At 44.4% G+C, this 19,808-nt stretch overlaps 1 protein-coding gene across 1 annotated transcript in view; it reads left to right on the top strand.

Annotated features, from left to right (window-relative positions):
* The window catches only part of Gmcl1 (germ cell-less, spermatogenesis associated 1), a 40,576-nt gene extending 26,517 nt beyond the window's left edge, over nt 1-14,059 (top strand). The window contains exons 10-14 of the mRNA XM_013353027.2: nt 247-316; nt 2,886-2,961; nt 6,649-6,794; nt 9,724-9,811; nt 12,743-14,059. Coding sequence (XP_013208481.1) covers nt 247-316; nt 2,886-2,961; nt 6,649-6,794; nt 9,724-9,811; nt 12,743-12,871 — 509 coding nt within the window. The 3' untranslated portion in view covers nt 12,872-14,059. The remainder of the gene's footprint in view (nt 1-246; nt 317-2,885; nt 2,962-6,648; nt 6,795-9,723; nt 9,812-12,742) is intronic.
* Nucleotides 14,060-19,808: the final 5,749 nt, after the last annotated feature.

Genomic DNA, 19,808 nt, shown 5'->3' with positions numbered 1-19,808 from the left:
TGTGAGCCACCATGTGGTTGCTGGGAATTGAACTCAGGACCTTTGGAAGAGCAGGCAATGCTCTTAACCACTGAGCCATCTCTCCAGCCCCAAGGAGGTCATTCTTAAGTCTGAGAGGAAGTTTGGTGTGGTAAACCAAAGAGTCACATTGTTACTGTGTGCTTATAAAACGAGCTGCCTGCTTTGTAAATTGCTGTTTTAAATATAAGTTTTACCAACTGCTTGTTATTGATGTTTATACTTTAGAATGGCTGTCCTCAGTGTACAAACAGCAGTGGCTGGCTATGCTCCGGGCTGAACAAGACAGTGAAGTGGGGTAAGCATACATCATGTAACTGGTTTTGCAGTGTGGGAGACCGAACCTAGGGCCTGGCACATGCGAGGCTGAGTGCTCTTACTACAGAGTCCCCAATCCAAAATAAATAGTAAACCTTGCTATGAATTTTCATTATATTTTTAGTAGAGCTACTTAGGAACAAAACAGGTAGAAAAAAGTACTGGACGATTTGAGAAAGTCTGTAAGCATGAACCATGGGACTCAGGAGACTTGTTTCAGGCAGAGCCCCTACAAACAAAGCTGCAGCCGCTTGCTTCCCTCAGAATTCTGTCTGACAGTGTCAGTCTGGAGCTGCAGCCAGTGCTGCCCGGCTACTGCTGCTGGCCAGCCACCACAGGCGTGATTTCACATGAGCATAGACTGTTTAAACGCACCCATTCATGTACTGTAATGCTATGTAGACTGACCCTTTTGGAAGGCATGCTTTTGATAGTTACATGCAGATGAAGCTCGTTCTCATTGTATGATGTCAAATTGTGATTAGTAAATAAGTTTTGAAGGTATTTGCATTGAGTGATGTAGAAGGAACAGCAGGCCAGCCGTGTTCCTGCCGCCTGGCTCCCAGCCACCTGGCTAGTTTATGCCCTGAAATAACCACAAATTGTATTCATTTAAACACGGCCTGGCCCATTAGTTTCAGCCTCTTATTGGCTAATTCTCACATCTTGATTAGCCCATTTCTAATAATCTGTGTAGCACCATGAGGTAGTAGCTTACCGGGAAAGATTCAGCATGTCTGACCTGGTGGCTGGCTCCGTGGCATTTTGCCTTACTGCCTTCTTCCCAGCATCCTGTTCTGTCTACTCCACCTACCTAATTTCTGTCCTATCAAAGGCCAAGCAGTTTCTTTATTAATTAACCAATGAAAGCAACAGATAGACAGATGACCCTCCTCCATCAGAGTGAAGTAAAGTCATCAGGTCATAGTTGTACAAGGAAGGCCTAAGAAAACATTTTATTTTGGTGAGTTTTTTTTTTCTCTCTCTTTTAACCCTTTTTTTTATGCACCAAAGAATTTGGCCTAATTGTAAGTTTCTGACCAAACAGTGAATACATGAAAATATTCTATGAATTCACAAGATTTTGGGTGTTGTTGTTTGAGACAGGGACTCTCAGCTAGGTAGCAGTGGTGGCACACACCTTTTATCCTAGCACTCAGGAGGCAGAGACAGGTGGATCTCTGAATTTGAGGCCAGCTTGGTCTACACAGTGAGTTCCAGGACAGTCAGAGCTACACAGAGAAACTCTGCCTCAAACTCCCACCTCCCCAAAAAGAGAGGCAGGCAGACAGATAGACAGACAGGGTCTTTTTATGTAGCCCTGGCTGTCCTGGAACTGGACCAGATTGGCTTTGAATTCACAGAGTTCCATCTGCCTCTGCCTCTCGAGTGCTGGCATTAAAGGCATGTACCTCCATGCCTAGGCTACAGGATTCTTATTATCTGGGTTTTTTAATTTCTATTTTATTAATAGTCTCATCTTTTACCAAGCTCATCTGTAGCATACTTATCAGTACAAAGAAAATAAAATTGCTGACGCAGAAGAAATTAAGAACTAGAAAATGAGTCAGTTATTAGTGGAAATCGGATCTGAAGTGTTGGCATAATGCAGTTCAGTCACACTGTAGCACTGTGCATTTGACTTAAGTTTGGTGTTCTTGGTTGAGTCTTTTTCTACTTTGTCCTTTCTCTCTTAGCTAAGGCACAACTTGTGTAAGTGTCTCCTTTGCTTGACCCTGAGAATATGTGTGCCACCTGGGGCATAGCTTGGGTCAAATGCCCACATCACTGTAGGACGTCCTAGGCCCTAGCACTATAGTAAAAGGGGAGGGCATACAACTCTGCTGTATGACTGCACAGCCTGTTCCTGCTGCTGAGTGCCTGGTCCAGCTTCAGGGCTCCCAAAATGTGAGGACCTTGTCTTAGGACCTAGTAAAGCCTCCTTCCAGGATCTTCTCCCAGACTGAAGAGGATTATCGTTCTAAAACGGAAATGCAGTGTGCAACTTGTGCCTGAAGGCAGACACAGACATCTGATGATGTTGTTGAGACTTGACAATGAAAACATCTGACTCACCATGCTGGGCTTGAATAGTCGCAGAACACGTGTCTGAGAACTCAGGCAGGAGAAACTCAAGCACAGAGTGTGGGAGCCTTCAGCAGCCTGTCCTAGAAGCCTCTGTCATCTTACACTTACACCGGCTGACCAAATCCTGTGTCTGTTTGACACTGTAAATAAAGAAGGAGTAATCGACTGTTCTGTTGGAATCCTCCCCTGTAGCACATTCTACCAAACTCCAGCAGGTCCTGTGATGACCCACCCTCCCCTCGAGTTTTATGTAGCCTTGGCGGTCCTAGAAGTCTCTCTGTCGACCAGGCTGGTCTCGAACTCACAGAGATCTGCCTGCCTCTGCCTCCTGAGTACTGGAATTAAAAGCGTGTACCACCATGACCCAACAATTTCTGTTCTTTTTAAACTCACATTGTTTTTTTTTTTAATTACTAGTTGCCTGTTTTCCACGAAAGCTCTTTGCTCTTGTATCATTTCAGACCTCAAGAAATCAATAAAGAAGAGCTTGAGGGAAATAGCATGAGGTGTGGCAGGAAGCTTGCCAAAGATGGTGAAGTAAGTGTGGCTGTGGTCTGTATGATCTCAGCTTGCTGAGATTCTCTTACGCGCTTTGCTTTACTTTCAGGTGTTTGCAGTTTTTCCTAATATGATATTTAAAAGTGGGCTTACTGTGGCAAGTCTCAAAAGTAAATAAATACATGTTCTTTTAAAGTAGTTTCAGCATAAGGAAGCAGATGTCTGAGGCTCCTGCTTACTAGTATGTCATGGCTTGAGAAGACCATATTTGATCTTGTCTGTACTTTGGTGTCCTGAACAAGGGTTCCAACCACTGTGCTCAATAGTTACTCAGTCTTGTTTGAAACCATCGAACTTGAATTTAGAGTCCAGAAGAGAAGGTTGAGAAGGTTCCTCTGCAGTACAGAAGTTGAGATTGATTGTGTGGGAGGTGTTGCATTGTCTCAGAGGTCTGATTGACAGTTACCCCAACTCAGAGTTGCCTGTCCCCTCAGAATGCTCTCCACACCGAGAACAACTGCCTTTGCACCTTATATGGAGCTTGCAGACGTGGGAGTGAAAGAAGGAATGTTTACCCGCTGTCTCTGGAGAACCTGTCTTTGTTGTTCTAAAACCTGCCTGTGCTCCAGTCAATTGATTATGCAGCCTAGCTGTCCCCACTTCTACCCTTAGATTCCAGTCTAGTTTTCCCTGGTCCTTTTTCCCAAAATTTATCTGCACTTTCACCTTTCAGAGGTTATTTGATGCTCGCCTGCAGGGTTGCAGCATGACACAGCAGGGGTTCTTCACTCCTCATCATGTGCTTCATCCCTCATGAACTGCCGCTCCTTCAAAGGAGACGCATCGGGTGCATGGTCTTCTGCTCGTTGTCCTGTCACTGTCACTCTGTGTCCCTATTGATCCTGTGTTCTACGCTACCAAGGCACTCACTCCCCACTGGTGACATCACCTTCAGACTCTCCATTTCAAGTGTCCCCCACAACTCCCACTTCTCCTTTCTCTTCCTAGCTCTGTTTTGAACTTGAACATTGTTTACCCCTTGAGATGTACAACTTGTCATCTCCTCCTGCCCCTCCCTTCCCTTCTTTACTGACTTGTGTTTTGTCTCACCTTACGCCCTTCCCTTGTTTCTGTCCATCCTCTTCTCCTTTTCCCCATTTGATGCTGGGAGACTCATCTCAGCAAGTCCCAGTTCCCAGACTCTGAATGAGTACCATGTTAGGCTGAAATTCTCTTAGAGATCTGTCTTAGTTAGGGTTTCTATTGCTGGATAAACACTGTGACTAAAAGCAACTTGGGGAGGAAAGGATTTATTATTGTTGTAGATGATAGTCCCATCACTGAAAGGCGTTGGATAGAAACCTGGAGTCAGGAACTGAGGCAGAAGCTGTCGAGGAGTGCTGTTTACTGGCTTGTTCATCATGGCCTGCCCAACCTACTGTCTCATATCATCCACGATCACCAGCCCGAAGGTGGCACTACCCACATCAATCGTTAATCAAGAAAATGCCCTACAGGCCACTTTGGTGTGGACATTTTCTTAATTGAGGTTCCTTCTCAAGTGACTCTGGCTTGTGTCATGTTGATGTAAAACTAACCAGAACAAGGCCAGAGACAAGCACCCTTCCCAGGGGGGTTCCTTGGTAATAACCATGGGCATCACCCTGGTCTGTGGTGCTGCATGGTAGGCCACCTGCCTTTCTCCAGTGACTATTTCCTCCCTGTCTGAAGTGACTGCCCTCTCACCTCATCTGATGCTTCCACGGTGCCTTGCCTTTCGCTGTGGCAGGGTCTGTGTACCTTCCTTCCAGCAGTCTGCCAACCTTGATCTGCTGCTGTCTTGAGCTGTCTATCCTGTCCTTGTCCACCCTCTGATTCCATCTTTTTCTTTTTGTTTTTGTTTTTCAAGACAGGGTTTCTCTGTGTAGTACTGGCTGTCCTGGAACTCACTCTGTAGGCCAGGGTATCCTCAAACTCAGAGATCTGCCTGCCTCTGCCTCTGCCTCTCAAGTGCTGGAATTAAGAGTGTGCACCATGCCCATTGATTACATCTGTTTTAACACTGAGAAACCTGCAGTTCTTACCTCCCTCTGCTGCACCATCCACACTACTCTTTTGGCTTGTGGCTGTGGTAGCTTCAGACTGCTCCTTGGCTGCACAGTATTCCTTCTGACTCCCCTCTAGCCGTTCTCACTACAGCAGTGTTGGTATTGATCCATGTTCAAGTGAAGTTCTATTCCTGTTGCTCTTGGCAACAGTGACCTTTTTCACTTATTCTGTCTCTTTCCACTTGATTCCCAGGACAAATGTTCAGACAGTTGTCTTCCTACATCACTGAATGATCTTCCTAAAGTCTACTAGACTCTCCTCTTCCTTAGCAGTATCACTGGAACTGAGGTTCGGTTCTTGGTCCCATATGCTCTTGTTTATTCCCTTGACATTACAGCCTGACTGCAGAAGTGGTCCTTGACTCCCACTGGGCATCTTTCTCCGATACCTAGAGCATCTCAGATGGAGGGAGCATCCCTCAGTTTTCCCCAGGATTCCTTACCTGGAGATAGTGCCTCTCTCTGTTCATCTGTCATATATGCTCCAAACTGCATGTATATGGATTCCTAATTCTTTCCTTCCACTTGTGGTATCCGGGAGAAATCCCTCGAGGGTAAATCCTTCAAATGCATTTCATCCCCTCTGCATTAACACTCAGCCCAGGTCATGATCTCTCCTGCCTGGGCTACTGGAGGATCTTCCCACTACATCATACGAATACAATATTCCAGTTTACAGATTCCTCCCAATTTCACTCTTATTTTTTGTATCCTGTCTCCTACACAGCAGCCAAAGTAGTCTGCAAATGTAAGGTAGATCATACTGCTTTCTTTCCTAGATATTCTCTTAGCCTCCCACACTCACTCTCCCTTATCAGAGACTAGACTGCCCCTGAACCCATCTCCATCCAGTTCCTGTCCCTGCCTGCCCTGGCCTAGCCATGCAGCCCTTCTCACTGTCTCACTGAGAGACCCAGCATGTTTTCACCAGCAGAGCTTCCCTCCCAACCAGATCCCAGTCTGCTCCTTGGACCCCTCCTCACATTGTTCCCCAGGCTCCCTAGTTGTGAATCCCTTCTCTCTGTCAGTCACTCTCCTGACCTCTTCTTTCATCTCACATATCCCATCCTCTGTCTACCATAGTGACTTACTGACTGCGGTGCCTCCACTCCCTGGAGTTGAGCCTGGTGGATAACACATGCTCAGTACATATCAGTGAATACTGAGTTACTGTGTAATCCAGAGAGTGCCTGCCTTACTTTCCCTCTCTGATAAACTGGTAGCTGTGGAGGTGGTATCTGGAGTGGTTTTCATGTGTCTGGTGGTTGGCTGGAGCATTTTAGAGAGCTTCTGAGTCTAGTATCTTCCACTACAGATGCCAGGCACCCAAGCTGTTCTTACTCAGAACTGCAGTGGGAGGCCTGGTTCCCTGGGATGGGACTGCAGTATGAACGGAAGTATAGGATAACGCTTGGGGAATCTGGCCACACAGGGTGTCAAGTCCAGGGCTGATGTTTTGACAGATCCATATGGGAGAGGCACTGACAGAAAGTGCTTTCCCTTGCACTTACTTGAAATGAAAGAAACACAAAACAAAGCAAAAAAAAAAAAACACTTGAACTTTTAATTTGTGACTTGCTCATGTGATGATCTGAAATGAATACTTTGTATCTCTTAGTACTGCTGGCGGTGGACAGGTTTTAATTTCGGCTTTGACCTCCTTGTGACTTACACCAATCGGTACATCATTTTCAAACGGAATACACTGAATCAGCCATGCAGTGGATCTGTCAGCCTACAGCCTCGAAGGAGCATAGCATTTAGGTAGGATGACACCCCCACTTCCTACGCCAGCAGAAGGGTAAGAAATGAAATGAAACCTTGATCACCAATTTTGGACTTGGTAAGACACAGTATATGGGAAAGCACCGGGAGCTGAGAAAACTCCCATTTCTTTGAATGTTTCTCAGTAAACAAGAATAGAAGGTCTTGATTGCCAGGATTAGCAGCTAGAGCAGGAATGATGGACAACTTGATTCTGATCTTGGAACTGTCAGCATGTTATATTCCTATCAAATAAAATGTACAAACTAGCATAAGACAATGTTCGTAGTACCTGCCAGGCATGCTGTGTCCAACGCTGCCTGAAAGCTAAGTGACAATCACTTCCTGGAGGTGGTGCTATGGACTGCCAGGAGCAAGTAGCTGACTGATGCTGTTTGCAAAAATCAGCTCAAAGGCCGGGCGATGGTGGTGCACGCCTTTAATCCCAGCACTCGGGAGGCAGAGGCAGGCGGATCTCTGTGAGTTCGAGACCAGCCTGGTCTACAAGAGCTAGTCCAGGATGGGCTCCAAAGCCACAGAGAAACCCTGTCTCGAAAAACCAAAAAAAAAAAAAAAAAAAAAAAATAAGCTCAAAGGGGCCAAACATAATGGTATGATGTCTTTAAATCTGGCACTTGGGAGATAGGAGCAGGCAGATGTTTGTGAGTCTGAGACCAGACTTGTTTACATATATGAATTTATGTAATGAGACCCTGTCTCTAAAACAGAACTTCAAAGAGATTATGTAAGATCTAAAGTTGTTGACATAGTTGGGAGATGATACAGGGCAAAGGCTTGATGACATTTGATTTGGTCTAGACTTCTTTTGTTGGGGGCATTTCTCTGTAGCTTTAGAGCCTGTCCTAGAACTCATTCTGTAGACCAGGCTGGCCTGGAACTCACAGAGATTCACCTGCCTCAGCCTCCCAAGTGCTGGGATTAAAGGTGTGCACCATCACTGCCTGGCCTGGTATAATCTTCTTTGATGTGATGCCAAAAGCACAGGCTCAAGAAGCATATGTGTCAGTGAGTACCAATGAACAGGCCGCTGCAGAAGGGGAGAGGACATCTGCAAGCAGACCGATCCCTGGTGGGATTAGCATTCAGTACACAGCAGACCAAAAACTACGACTGAAAACTGCTAGGTGTGGGAGAGGTTTGTAGTTCTAGCTAAGTATGAGACTGATTACACAGTCCCAGCTCCATGGGTAGTTCTCTTACCGAGGACCCAGATCCAGTTCACAACCATCTGTAACTCCAGTTCCAGGGGGACCAAAACCCTCTGTTGGCACCATTCATGTACTCAGTGCACATATATACAAGCAGGCACCAAAAACCCATATACAAAAAATACGTTTTTATGATTAAAAACATACTTTTATGATTAAAAGTGGCCAAGGCAGCCATGGAGCTTGCACAAGTCTCTGGATTTAGTCCTGCAGATCCAGCAAAACAAAACACCAAAGAACTTGCCTAAAATTTCTCCAAAAGGCTGGAAAGATGGCTCATTCAGTATAGTGCTTGCCAGGCAAGCATGGAGCCTCCTGTCCAGCCTACTTAGCCAAATAGGTAAGCCCAAAGGTCTAGAGAAAGGTACCCCATATTGGTATCAAGCCTCTATAATACACATATACATACATATATCCCCACAAACACACACACAAATTCTCCAAAGAATATATATAAATGTCAGGTGAACAAAAAGATGCTTAATATCTCTAGTCATTTGGAAAATGAAATAAAAAACACAATAAAATGCTGTTTCACATCTTTTATCCAAAACAATAACAAACATAGACAAGGCTGTAGAAGAACCAGATTCTTGTCCTCTGCTGATAACCTTGTACAAAATGATGCTGCTGCAGCATGCACAATAAGACCCTTTGCAAAAAATAAACACGTTCTTTACGGTCCACCAGTTCCCCTTCGGGACATTCCAAAAGAGTCGGAAGCAAGGGCTTAGATATTTACACTGTGAGGCTTGCAGCAGCATTGCTCATGGAGGCTAGAGGGTAGAAGCAGCCTGTGTGAGGCTTGACAGATAACTGGGTAAACATCGATGATAATGTACACACAGCAGAACATGAGTCATCCTTCAAAAGGAGAGTCCAGCAAAGACCCTGTGAAGTGAGTTAAGTGTGTCACAAAAGGACAGCCATCCTGATTCCACTCATGCCTAGAATAGAAAAGTTGATAGGGACAGAAAGTAGGCTGATGAGTGCCAGTTCTGGGAGAAGAGATTTGAAGAGTTACTGTTGAATGGGGATGGTGTCAGCTGGGAAGGCGGAGATGCTCTGAAGGTGGATGCCTTTGTAAAGAAATCAAATAGCTTCATGTGCTATGTCTCGCCACAGTGACAAAAGGGCACTTTAGAGATTGTTTTTGTGTTTGTTTTTTGGATTTTCGAGATAGGGTTTCTCTGTAGCTTTTTTTGGTTCCTGTCCTGGAACTAGCTCTGTAGACCAGGCTGGCCTCAAACTCACAGAGATCCGCCTGCCTCTGCCTCCCGAGTGCTGGGATTAAAGGCGTGCGCCACCACCGCCCAGCTCTTCAGGGTTATTTTTATATAATAATTAGAACAACACAGGTTAGAAATCTGACTGGAGCTAATGTAACATTTTGAAAAGACTTTAAAATTCTTTATAAAGGACTCATCTTGTGTTGAGCACACTCCTGTAATCCCATCACTCAGGAGATGGAAGCAGGAAGATCATGATTGAAGGCCAGCCTGAGCTACATAATGAGACCTGTTCCTAAAAACCAAAGGTTGGAGCTGTAGCTGTGGTAGCATGTTTGCCTAGGCCTGGACTCAGTCTACAGCCCTACCAAAAATAGGACTTCCGGAAATATAGAAGGAGAAAAAATAGAGTGAGGAAGGATTTGTTTATATTTGTTTTCACTTAAACATTGATTTTTTTTTTAATTCTAGATTGCGATTGGCTTCTTTTGACAGTAGTGGAAAACTCATATGCAGTCGAGCAACTGGCTACCAAATACTGACACTTGAAAAAGACCAGGTATGTGTGCTTGTGTGCTTGCCACTTTACTGCATCATATGTGTGCTTGGCGTCTTTGAAGCTCTTAAAACTGACATTAAATGACAATATTTTGATGTGAAAATTTGTTAATTGTTTTTCAAAGTAAAGGTGAAAATATCCTTGTCACCTCTGCAGAGCTTGGTCGATTCCCGCTCTCTAGATAAACCCAAAATGCTGTACTAAAATCTGAAGTGTTTTGAACACCACAGGGAGCATTCCATCATGAAACAATATTTTCAATAAATGATGCATAAAGTTATATTGAGTCCGTATATATGCATATATGTATGAAATGCAAATGAATCTGTGTAGACTTAAGATGTTCTAAAACTGCTTCTCTGGACTCTATCTACCCTTTGAAACTGGATGAGAGCACAGAAACAAAAAGATCACCTGGTCAGGTGATGGTAGCACACGCCTTTAATGCCAGCACTTGGGTGGCAGAGGCAGATAGATCTTTGTGTGTTCGAGACCAGCCTTAGAAATCTATAAATCAAATTTTGGGAACAGCTAGAGCTGTTATACAGAGAAACCCTGTCTCAAAAAACAAAACAAACAAACAAAAATCATCTGAGGGGAAAGAGTTGGCAGTAAGGAAATGATGGCTTTGGTATCTCTTCACAAAGCCCTGCACCTGGATGCTTATTCCTACTCTTACAGCAGGTGTCCTGAGGACCTGACCACCCTTTAGTGCTCCTGGGTAGGAAGAGGATAGACATCCATAATATTCTCCGTATTCTCTGCAGTCATTTTTCATGTCATATATCCAAATGCTTCTATAAGTTTTGAAATGTTAGGATGAGAAAGTGAACTGTTTTCAGAAACAAAAATAAAAGTGCTAAATGGTGAGGAAGTTCGTTTCCTTTAGAAGCCTACCACACTAAAAATGGGGTCCTGTTTCAGAAAGGACTTAGAACCCTTGTTTCCTCAGCTGGAGGGGCCAGCCTGAGGGACCGTGGAGAATCAATACTGCGCCCTCACGTGCCTTAGGGACCTCTCACACAGTCCCACTGTGCACTTCTGCTGCTGCAGCTCATGGCAGAGGGCGTGGCTTATGTGAGAGAGGCCCTGAGCACTACTGCTACTGCGGATCCACAGAAGTAGATGCAGGCATGGCAAATGGAATGTGGGAATGTCCTTTTCAACAGCTATGGAACGAGGGCCCTCAAATCCCTGTCTTCCTACACTAAAGTTCCCTGTTGGCCCTGGGACTAAATGATCATTGTCTGTCTTTACTGTCTATCTAGAACTTCATAACAAACAGCCACAGCTCAAAGTAGCCAGAAAGCTAAAAGGCTCCAGGCCAAGTTAATCATACCTACCCATTTTATTTGCCCAGTGCTTTTGCTCCTACTGCATGTGGAGTCCTATTCCTGTGGTGGAGGAAATCCACATGAGCGTGTGTTAGTGTAGTCTAGTAGAAGAAGCATTCTGGCATGATCCCAGAGCACTGTGGGCCTACCTAAGGCCAGTTTTAACTGCACTCAGACCCCTGACATCATGTTTTTATCAGGGCTTTTATTTTTTTATGTTTGTTTTTTGTCAGTGCACAATTGTGATTTTTTTTCTTAATCATCAGTGTGTGTGTGGCTTCAAGATTATCAAGTTAGTAAAGTGATGTCAAAGTTTAGTAAACCTATATTCAAATTGAAGGGACAGGTTTTTCCCCAAGGCAAATGTCAGATGTGTGCTGACATTCTTTTGGCAAAAGTTTTCCCATCTGCCATTATGACAGTGTTCTGATTTTACTCCCTGAGATTTTCCTGAATACTGCCTTCCCTTTTGGGGTGAGTACAGAGAGATTGTGGCCTATATTTGAATAAAATTTCTATACATTTACCTAAATTTATGTTCTTAAACACACACCCCCAATACAAAGTTGTATTCTTCTTAGCAGTAGTAACACACCTTTAACCTCAGGACTTGGGAGGCAGAGCTTGGCAGATCTCTGTGTGTTCGAGACATACCTGGTCTACAGAAGGAGTTCCAGGACAGCCAGAGCTACACAGTGAAACCCCCAACAAAGTTCTACTCGTTAAGCCTACTTTGGTCAGTCGGTTGTATAAGTTGATCTTCATAGAAATTGGTATTTCATACTCCCTTTAAACAGTGCTTACAGCATCTCCAAAATATATAGAACAACATGACGAAGGCCTGAAGCACATGGGCTGTCCCTCAGGGCTAGGTGAGAAATGTCATTTCAGTGTTGCTTCTTTAAGGACTTACTCTGCTCTCTGGTCTTGGGGGACAGATCTGTGAGGTCCAGAGAGATCCGAAGCATCAGAGGTCCCCTTGTGGCTCTCATCACCCGTCTTTGTTTCATGTGCATAGATGTAGGTGAACCCAAAATGCTTGTACATGATATACTTTGTATGTGATGTGTTCTAGGCACAGTGGGGGATTTAGATGAGGGCGGGAACTGCTTGGTGATGACAACAGTGACTCGCTGCCTTAGTCCCGTGATTGGTACCAGTGTATTAAAAACTGAAATCAACTCGAAAAAAAAATAAATAAAAACTGAAGTCAAGTGAGCAGTTCACTGTGCACAGGGGACTTGTATGTTGGTTGTTTCAGGTGTTGGGGGTTGAAACTAGAGCCCTGTGCATGCTAGACTAAAGTAGTGATGAGCTCAGAATGTGCTGAGTGTGAGTGTGCTCTGCCTTTGAGCTGTGTGCCCTGCTTGATAGAGAATAGCTGCCCTGTTGAGTAGCTTGCTCTGTCTGTCAGCCTTAGTTCTCAGTGTGGGGTTAAACAGTGAGGAAAATGCAGGTAACAAGCTCATAAATGTGTCTACGATTAGAGCTGTGGTGAGTGCCTCACCCCACGCTGTCTTCTTACTCCGCAGCTAGACTTACAGATGTTGTGAAATGTTGCTGTCTAGCTGTCTTAACCCACATGTCTGTCTTCTAGGAGCAAGTGGTGATGAACTTGGACAGCAGGCTTCTGGTCTTCCCTTTGTATGTCTGCTGTAACTTCCTGTACATATCACCAGAAAAAAGAATTGAAAATCACCGTCACCCAGAAAACCCAGGAAACTGAAGGAAGCACTCCGTGGGAAGAGGAGCACTCTGAAAACTGTCGAGGGCAGCTAAACGTCACAGCCTCCTGCATTCACGTCCAAGGTGACTAACAGTGCTGGCCCTTATGGACTTCATGGACGCTGCAGGGGATGTCCTCACCCGCATCACATCTCTATGCACATGTGAAAACGTATTGTAAGCTAAGGCAGTACCTGTCAAACCATGTATGTTAAAAGGATATCAACTCTCGCTTTAATTTAGTAGCAGTAGAAAATTACTTTAGGTAAATTTCTCATTTCTTTGCAACAAAATATAGATTGAATTTTGAGCTTGAATTACCTGCCCGATGTAAGTGAGCTTCACCTTTTCATCTGTAAATTTGTTCTGTTTTGTTAAGAGAATGCTAAGGGCATAGCTTGAATGGCCAGGTATAAATGCTCTTGCAGCTGGTCCCCTTAACGCTGTCTTTTAGGTTTTCAGTCGCTTGTTGAGACTTCTGCTGAGTCTGAGACCTTCCAGTCTCGCTGCTTTCCCATCAGATCCTTCTCGTGGTTTGGGAGACTAGGCTTAGGAACTGTTTCAGTTTGGTTTGTTTTTGTTTTTAATCTAAATTCGGGCATTTTTCATATTTTTTAAACTTTAACTTTCCTACAATTTTAAATGACAACAACAATCAGCTTTAGGACTTGAAATAAACTTGAATAAGGGAAATCTGTTTGATTCTGAGGACATTCCTTCGCCTTATGTGCGCGGTCTTGTCTGACTTGTATTTCTGTGTTCTCTGTTATGAGTTATTTATGTAGAATACTGCATTTTCAAACATTTCGTGTTCTCTGGTTGTTGGAATTTATGTTCAAATTTTAGTTGGGAATCTTGTTTCCTACTTAAGCTCAGGACTTTCTAACCTCTGAACTGAGTGCCTTTGAGTCAGTCACACATGCAAACGGATTCATGGTGAATGTATGGGAGGAGCTGGAGCAAAGCCTTCGTGCTAGAACAACCTATTTTTGTCAAGAATGAGATGTATGCTGTCATGATTTGTATACGTTGGTTCTTTGTGTTTATTGCTATTTTGAAAATAGCCACTCTCATTTTCCTCCAGTCAGAGTAAGTGCTTTTGTGGTTGATGTATGTTTTTAGTAGTTTTTTTTAAATTGGAATCATTTTTATGTATCTGTTCAAATAAAATGATCATTTGGAAAAGGAATATGCTCCTGTTTGAAGGTGGACTTGAAAACCTCACCTGAAACAAGGATTCTCTTTGCCTCTTAAAGTTCGGGTTTTTTTCCCAAGTATTTGGTTCTTTGTGTTTGTTTTGTTTTAAAGCAGAATTCTGTTAGAGATCAAGAGAAAAAACAACTAAACTGGAAGACTGAATCACAGTGGCTTCTGGGAAAAGGAGCCAGAGAAGCCTTGCTCTGAGGCAGGGGGCGCAAGGCAGGCTCACTGTGGGGTCTGCGGGAAGGTCACCTGGGTCAGTGGAACTAGCAGCTTCAGATTTGGTCGCTCTGTTTTTATTTGTTTTTATTTTGTTTTTCAAGACAGGGTTTCTCTGTGTAGCAATCCTGGCTGACCTGGAACTTACTTTGTAGACGAGGCTGACCTTGAACTCAAAGAGATCTGCCTCGGCCTCCCAAGTGCTGGGTTTGAAGGTGTGTTCCACCACCTCCCAGCTTGCCGGTTTCTAAAAAACAAGTGAACTAAAACCTAGAAAACAAAAAAGGCTGGGTTCTCCCTCAGGTGGCAGGCTGAGCGCTGAGGATCATAAGTGCCTGTTCCCACCAGCTTCTAGCTTTGACTTCCTGGCGGTTTTTCTTTCCCAGTAATATGTTATTACCATCACAAATTATCCTTGTTTTTTCAACATTTAACTACTTTGAATGCCTTATCCCCCCAGAATTGTAAAGATTTCTAAAGCAGTGGTTGGGTCAGTGAGAGGCTACACTGTGTACACCTGGCTGGGATTTCCTCTCCCGCTGCTGTTTGTTTTCTTTCTGCAGCATAAGAAATCCTTTATTCTTTATATATTAAGAAAACAGCCTGGCAGTGGTGGTGCACGCCTAATCCCGGTGCTCAGGAGGCAGAAGCAGACGGATCTCTGAGTTCAGGATCAGCCTGGTCTACAGAACAAGTTCCAGGACAGCCAGGAGTACACAGAGAAACCCGTCTCAAAAACAAAACAAACAGCATACACCTGTAATCCTAGCACACAAGAGGCTGAGGCAGGAGGATCACAAGATTGTGGACAGCCTGGGCTGCATTGCAAGACCCTTCTTTAAAACAAACAAACAAAAATTATACTCAGATATGCCTTTATAAATCTTGGGGACTAAAGTGTGAATATATCAACAAGGAAGATTACTTCCTTTTACTGGTCAGGTTGTCAGCTTATAAAGTGTAAGTGGTTTCAGGTGACGACGGGAGGCCACCACGTGTGGGGCTTTGCCCTGCCAGCTCTTGCTGTGTATATATAGCCTCTGCCAAGTTCTGTTATGATTTTGTTTTCTATTAACTGTTAAATAACTGGTTATTTATTCAGTAAAGAAGAAAATATATTATAGTTTAATACTGAATTATTATTATTAATTTTTGTTCGTTTGTTTTTCAAGACAGGGTTTCTCTGTGTAACAGCTCTGGCTGTCCTGGAACTAGCTCTTATAGACCAGGCTGGTCTCGAACTCATAGAGATCTGCCAACCTCTGCCGCCCAAGTGCGGGGATTAAAAGTATGCACCACCACTGCCCAGCGCATTTTTCTTTTTCCAATCAATCCCTGTATTATCCCAAATTGTTCTCTAAAGAAACCCAAGTCTACTTCTCTCTCATCCCTGAAGCTCTGCAGAGGCTCCACGTACGCCCTGAGGTAGCCCGAGGTCTTTCTCACCTCCTGCCCTTCCCCTGCAGTGAGCAGAGACCTCTCTCCCAGCACACATTTCCCCTTGTCTTCCGGCTGATTTCTGCTTACATCATTTCCTTCCGGAAGCTCTTTTGCATGACCTTTCCCCTCACAGCGGGCAGGTGGTTGCCATTCTGCCTTCCTGCTGTCATTGTTGCCTGTGACACACTTCTGCAGCACTTCCTTTTCTGTATCCCTCAGACCTACCAGCCGCTCAAACTCGTGCCTTTTTTTACTGTTGAGCCCTTTGATAAATAGGTGTGCAGTAAGGGTGACTAGTATGACTGATCATTGTGACACTTTATTCTCTGGTGTTGCCACATTGCCGAGGCCACACTCCTTACAGTTGAGCCCTAGAGTGTCAGGGAACTCTATTTCTCATGCACATTCACACACAGACAGTCCCAAACTCACTTCCCCAACCACTTCCTTTCATTTTTTAAAGGTTGATATTTGTGTATGAATGTTTTCCCTGGACTGCACCGTGTGTGTTTGATGTTAGGCATCGATCTCCTGGACCTGGAGTCATGGATGTTTGTGAACCACCATATGGCTGAACCAGGACCTCTGGAAGAGCAGTCAGTGCTCTTAACCACTGAGACGTCTCTCCAGCCCTTTAAACAGACTGTCAAGATAGGCCAGTGTCCCCTGCTCTAGTCATCCCTGGGCCACAGACCAGATCACACAGATCACCTTCTGAGATGATTCAAAACTAGCTGTCTGTTGCATGACTTTGGGGAAACAAAATGGTTAGTGTTGCTTGTTACTAACTAATGGTTAGTGTTGATTGCTACCTTCATGGGGTTTAGAATCACTGTGGCAAGCCGGGCGGTGGTGGCGCACTCCTTTAATCCCAGCACTTGGGAGGCAGACTCAGGTGGATCTCTGTGAGTTCGAGACCAGCCTGGTCTACAAGAGCTAGTTCCAGAACAGGCTCCAAAACCACAGAGAAACCCTGTCTCGAAACCCCCCCCCCAAAAAAAAGCTTATCTCTTTATGAGGGATTATATCTATATAAGGCTGAGATGTGGAGGATGATATATATATGAGTCAGGGTCTTGAACTGCACAAAAAAAAGGAGACAGGCTGAACACAAGCATCCATCACTCTCTGCTTCCTGACTACAGATGTGGTGTAACCAGCCACCTCAAGATCCTGCTGCTATTTGTTACCTGCCATGATGAGCTCTTCTGTGAGCCAGAACAAACCCTTCCTTCTTTAAGTTGCTTTTGCTAGGATTTTGTCACAGCAGCAGCAACAACAAAAATAACTACTGCAGACATGATCTGAGCAAACATCAGTTCAGCCCAGATGTGGCACTGACACGTTATAAGAACTAGTTAAGTTATAAGTTAAGTTATAAGAACGAGTTAGGAACTAGCCTAAGCTATAGGCCAAGTTTTCCTAATTTATCAGAAGTCTCCGTGTCATTATTTGGGAGCTGGCTGATGGAACAGGAAAAGACTCATTACAAACCCCAGCGGGTTGACTGGGGTTAATTACAGGAACATGACAGCTCATGAAAGGTCTGCATCCCTGGAGTTCCCTGCACAACCCATAACCAGCGCTCAGGAGACTAAGGAGGACTGTCTTCAGTTCAAAGACAACCTGAGTGCCAGGTGGTGGTGGCACACACCTTTAATCCCAGCACTCAGGAGACAGAGACGTGCAGCTCTCTGCTAGTTCAAGGCCAACCTGGTCTACAAGAGCTAGTTCCAGGACAGGCTCCAAAGCTGCAGAGAAATCCTGTCTCAAAAAAACAAAACAAAAACAATTAAAAAAAAAAAAAGGAAAACCTTAGCTACATACTCAGTCCCAGTCAGCCCGGGCTATGGAGTAAAGACAGAAGATACCCCAGTTTAAAAAATAACACACTGCAATTCAACATCATAGCTGATGATGGGATTGGATTTGCTTTCCTGGCAGAGCCCAAACTGCAACCCAACAGGGATAGATAGGAAGGAGCCGAACTATACAAACAGCAAGCAGTGGATCCCAGGGTAGCAGCCAGGACTCAGGAGTCCTCACCAGATACACAGTGTTACCTTGGACTTCCCAGCCTACAAAACTGCAAGTAACAAATTTCTGTTGTAAGCCACCTTTCCACAGCTGGATGGACTAAGGAAATTCCAAAGATGGCCTGTGTTATCACCTAAATGTTCCATACCTTTGCAGTCTATGTTTAAATCAAAGATGTTCAGAGTTAGTGTGCAGTGGCCAAGATTTGGGTCAAGATTCTCTAAATATTTTACTTAATTTTGTCAAATGCTTTTAGTACAGTTTATTGGTATGGTTGTGGTTTTTCTTTACCCTATTATACAGATTTTTGGTATGGTTTTTGTTTTTTACATGGATAAAGATGAATGCACGGAGCTCGCTAGTGTTTCTATCCTACTCAGGTATTTTATAAGGTTCCCTGTGGTGTTAATGGATTTGGTTTCCTGACCTTATTGTACTGAATTGCCACAGACATTGGCCTAAAACCACAGAAATGTGTTCTCCCCACAGTTCAAGGCCAGAAGTGCAGACCCCGATTCAGTACCTGAGACCGAGGTGTCAGCAGAGCTTTGCTCTCTGCGGCTCTCCATGAAGAACCCACTGCCCGCCCTTGCAGCTTCTGTTGCTGTCATCCTGGTGTCAGGCCCCGGCCTCTGAGGTCTCAGGACCTGCTCCCCATATCCCGCTTCCTCTGCCTTCCTGTAGATTGTCAGGAAGTCCTGGGTCGTTGAGGGCAGCCTCCTCATCTGCGCATCCTCACACATAGGGCAGCATCCACAGGCTTCTTTGCTGCTCTCTTTACGAATAAGCCGTTCTCACCCCTTCTCAGAACTCTGTCCCCATGGATTCTGATATACTGTGCTCCGGTAGTGTTTCCATACTTGACAACTATGATTGGCTTCCTTGCAGACCGTTCCTCTTCTGAGTTAAGTCCACTTGCCCCCGGGGCCACCCTTGGTCTCAGGACAATCTCCTGAGCTCCTGTGATTCCTAAATCCCTCGCCTATCTTTGTTTTTGACCTCTTCCCCAGGTCTTGGGTTCTGTCTGCATTTAGTCAAATGCCTGCCCCAAATGTCTATTTAGATGTCATCATACTTTTTCTTTTTCTTTTTCTTTGTGTGTGTGTGTGTGTGTGTGTGTGTGTGTGTGTGTGTGTGTGAGAGAGAGAGAGAGAGAGAGAGAGAGAGAGAGAGAGAGAACAGAACCTTAACCCTGTATCCCATGTATCTGGTTGGCCTAGAATTTGGTATGTAGACCAGGCTGGTCTGGAACTCATGAAGACCCACTTGTTTCTGATTCCAGAGTGCTGGGCTGGAAGCATTTGCCACCATGATTTGCCACCATGCCTGGCTTGTGTTCAACTAACAAAATAGAATTCAGGTTTTCCCAGAGTGGAGTAAGCATATACAGAAAGAGCTCCCCTGAAGTGATAGGGAGTCATTTAGGGGCAGGAGTCCTCACGTGGTAAAGGCCGCACCCTTTCATTGCCCTCTGCGTCTTCCATACGGTCAGCATCATGTCGTGAGTGTTGTAAACAGACCAACTCTTACTTTCTCAATAAGTGTTGTCAAAAGGTATGTACTCAACTGGTGAGGTGGCTAAGCGGGTAAAGGTGTTGGCATGGCACCTGTATGCACATGTGTGTGCATATGTGTGAGAAAACGTGTATTCACACCATAATGCCTAGCACATAACACAGTGGGTAATCCTAACTCTCAGGAATACTGTTCCCAGAAACCCTCCTGGATCAGATCAGGCAGAATGGCCTTTTACCCTTTCTAACACACTGGACATTATCTTCTCTTACCACATTATGAAAACATCCCGTATCTACGTCCATAGTTAAGACTGTAAGCCTCTTAAAGGCGGAGACCATGCTGTTCATCTCCCCCCTCCATACTGAAGTAGAGCAGTGTCCAACACGCAACAGGCATTCAAAAAAAGTTTATTAAACCAACTTCCATCATATTTCCCAACCACTTCTGAAAGTCGGAAGAGATTTCTTTTTTTTTTTAAATATTTATTTATTTATTTATTTATTTATTTATTTATTTATTATGTA

Source organism: Microtus ochrogaster, unplaced genomic scaffold (genome assembly GCF_000317375.1).
Source record: "Microtus ochrogaster isolate Prairie Vole_2 unplaced genomic scaffold, MicOch1.0 UNK1, whole genome shotgun sequence".
Taxonomy (NCBI): domain Eukaryota; kingdom Metazoa; phylum Chordata; class Mammalia; order Rodentia; family Cricetidae; genus Microtus; species Microtus ochrogaster.
This window is presented reverse-complemented; position numbering and strand designations above follow the sequence as displayed.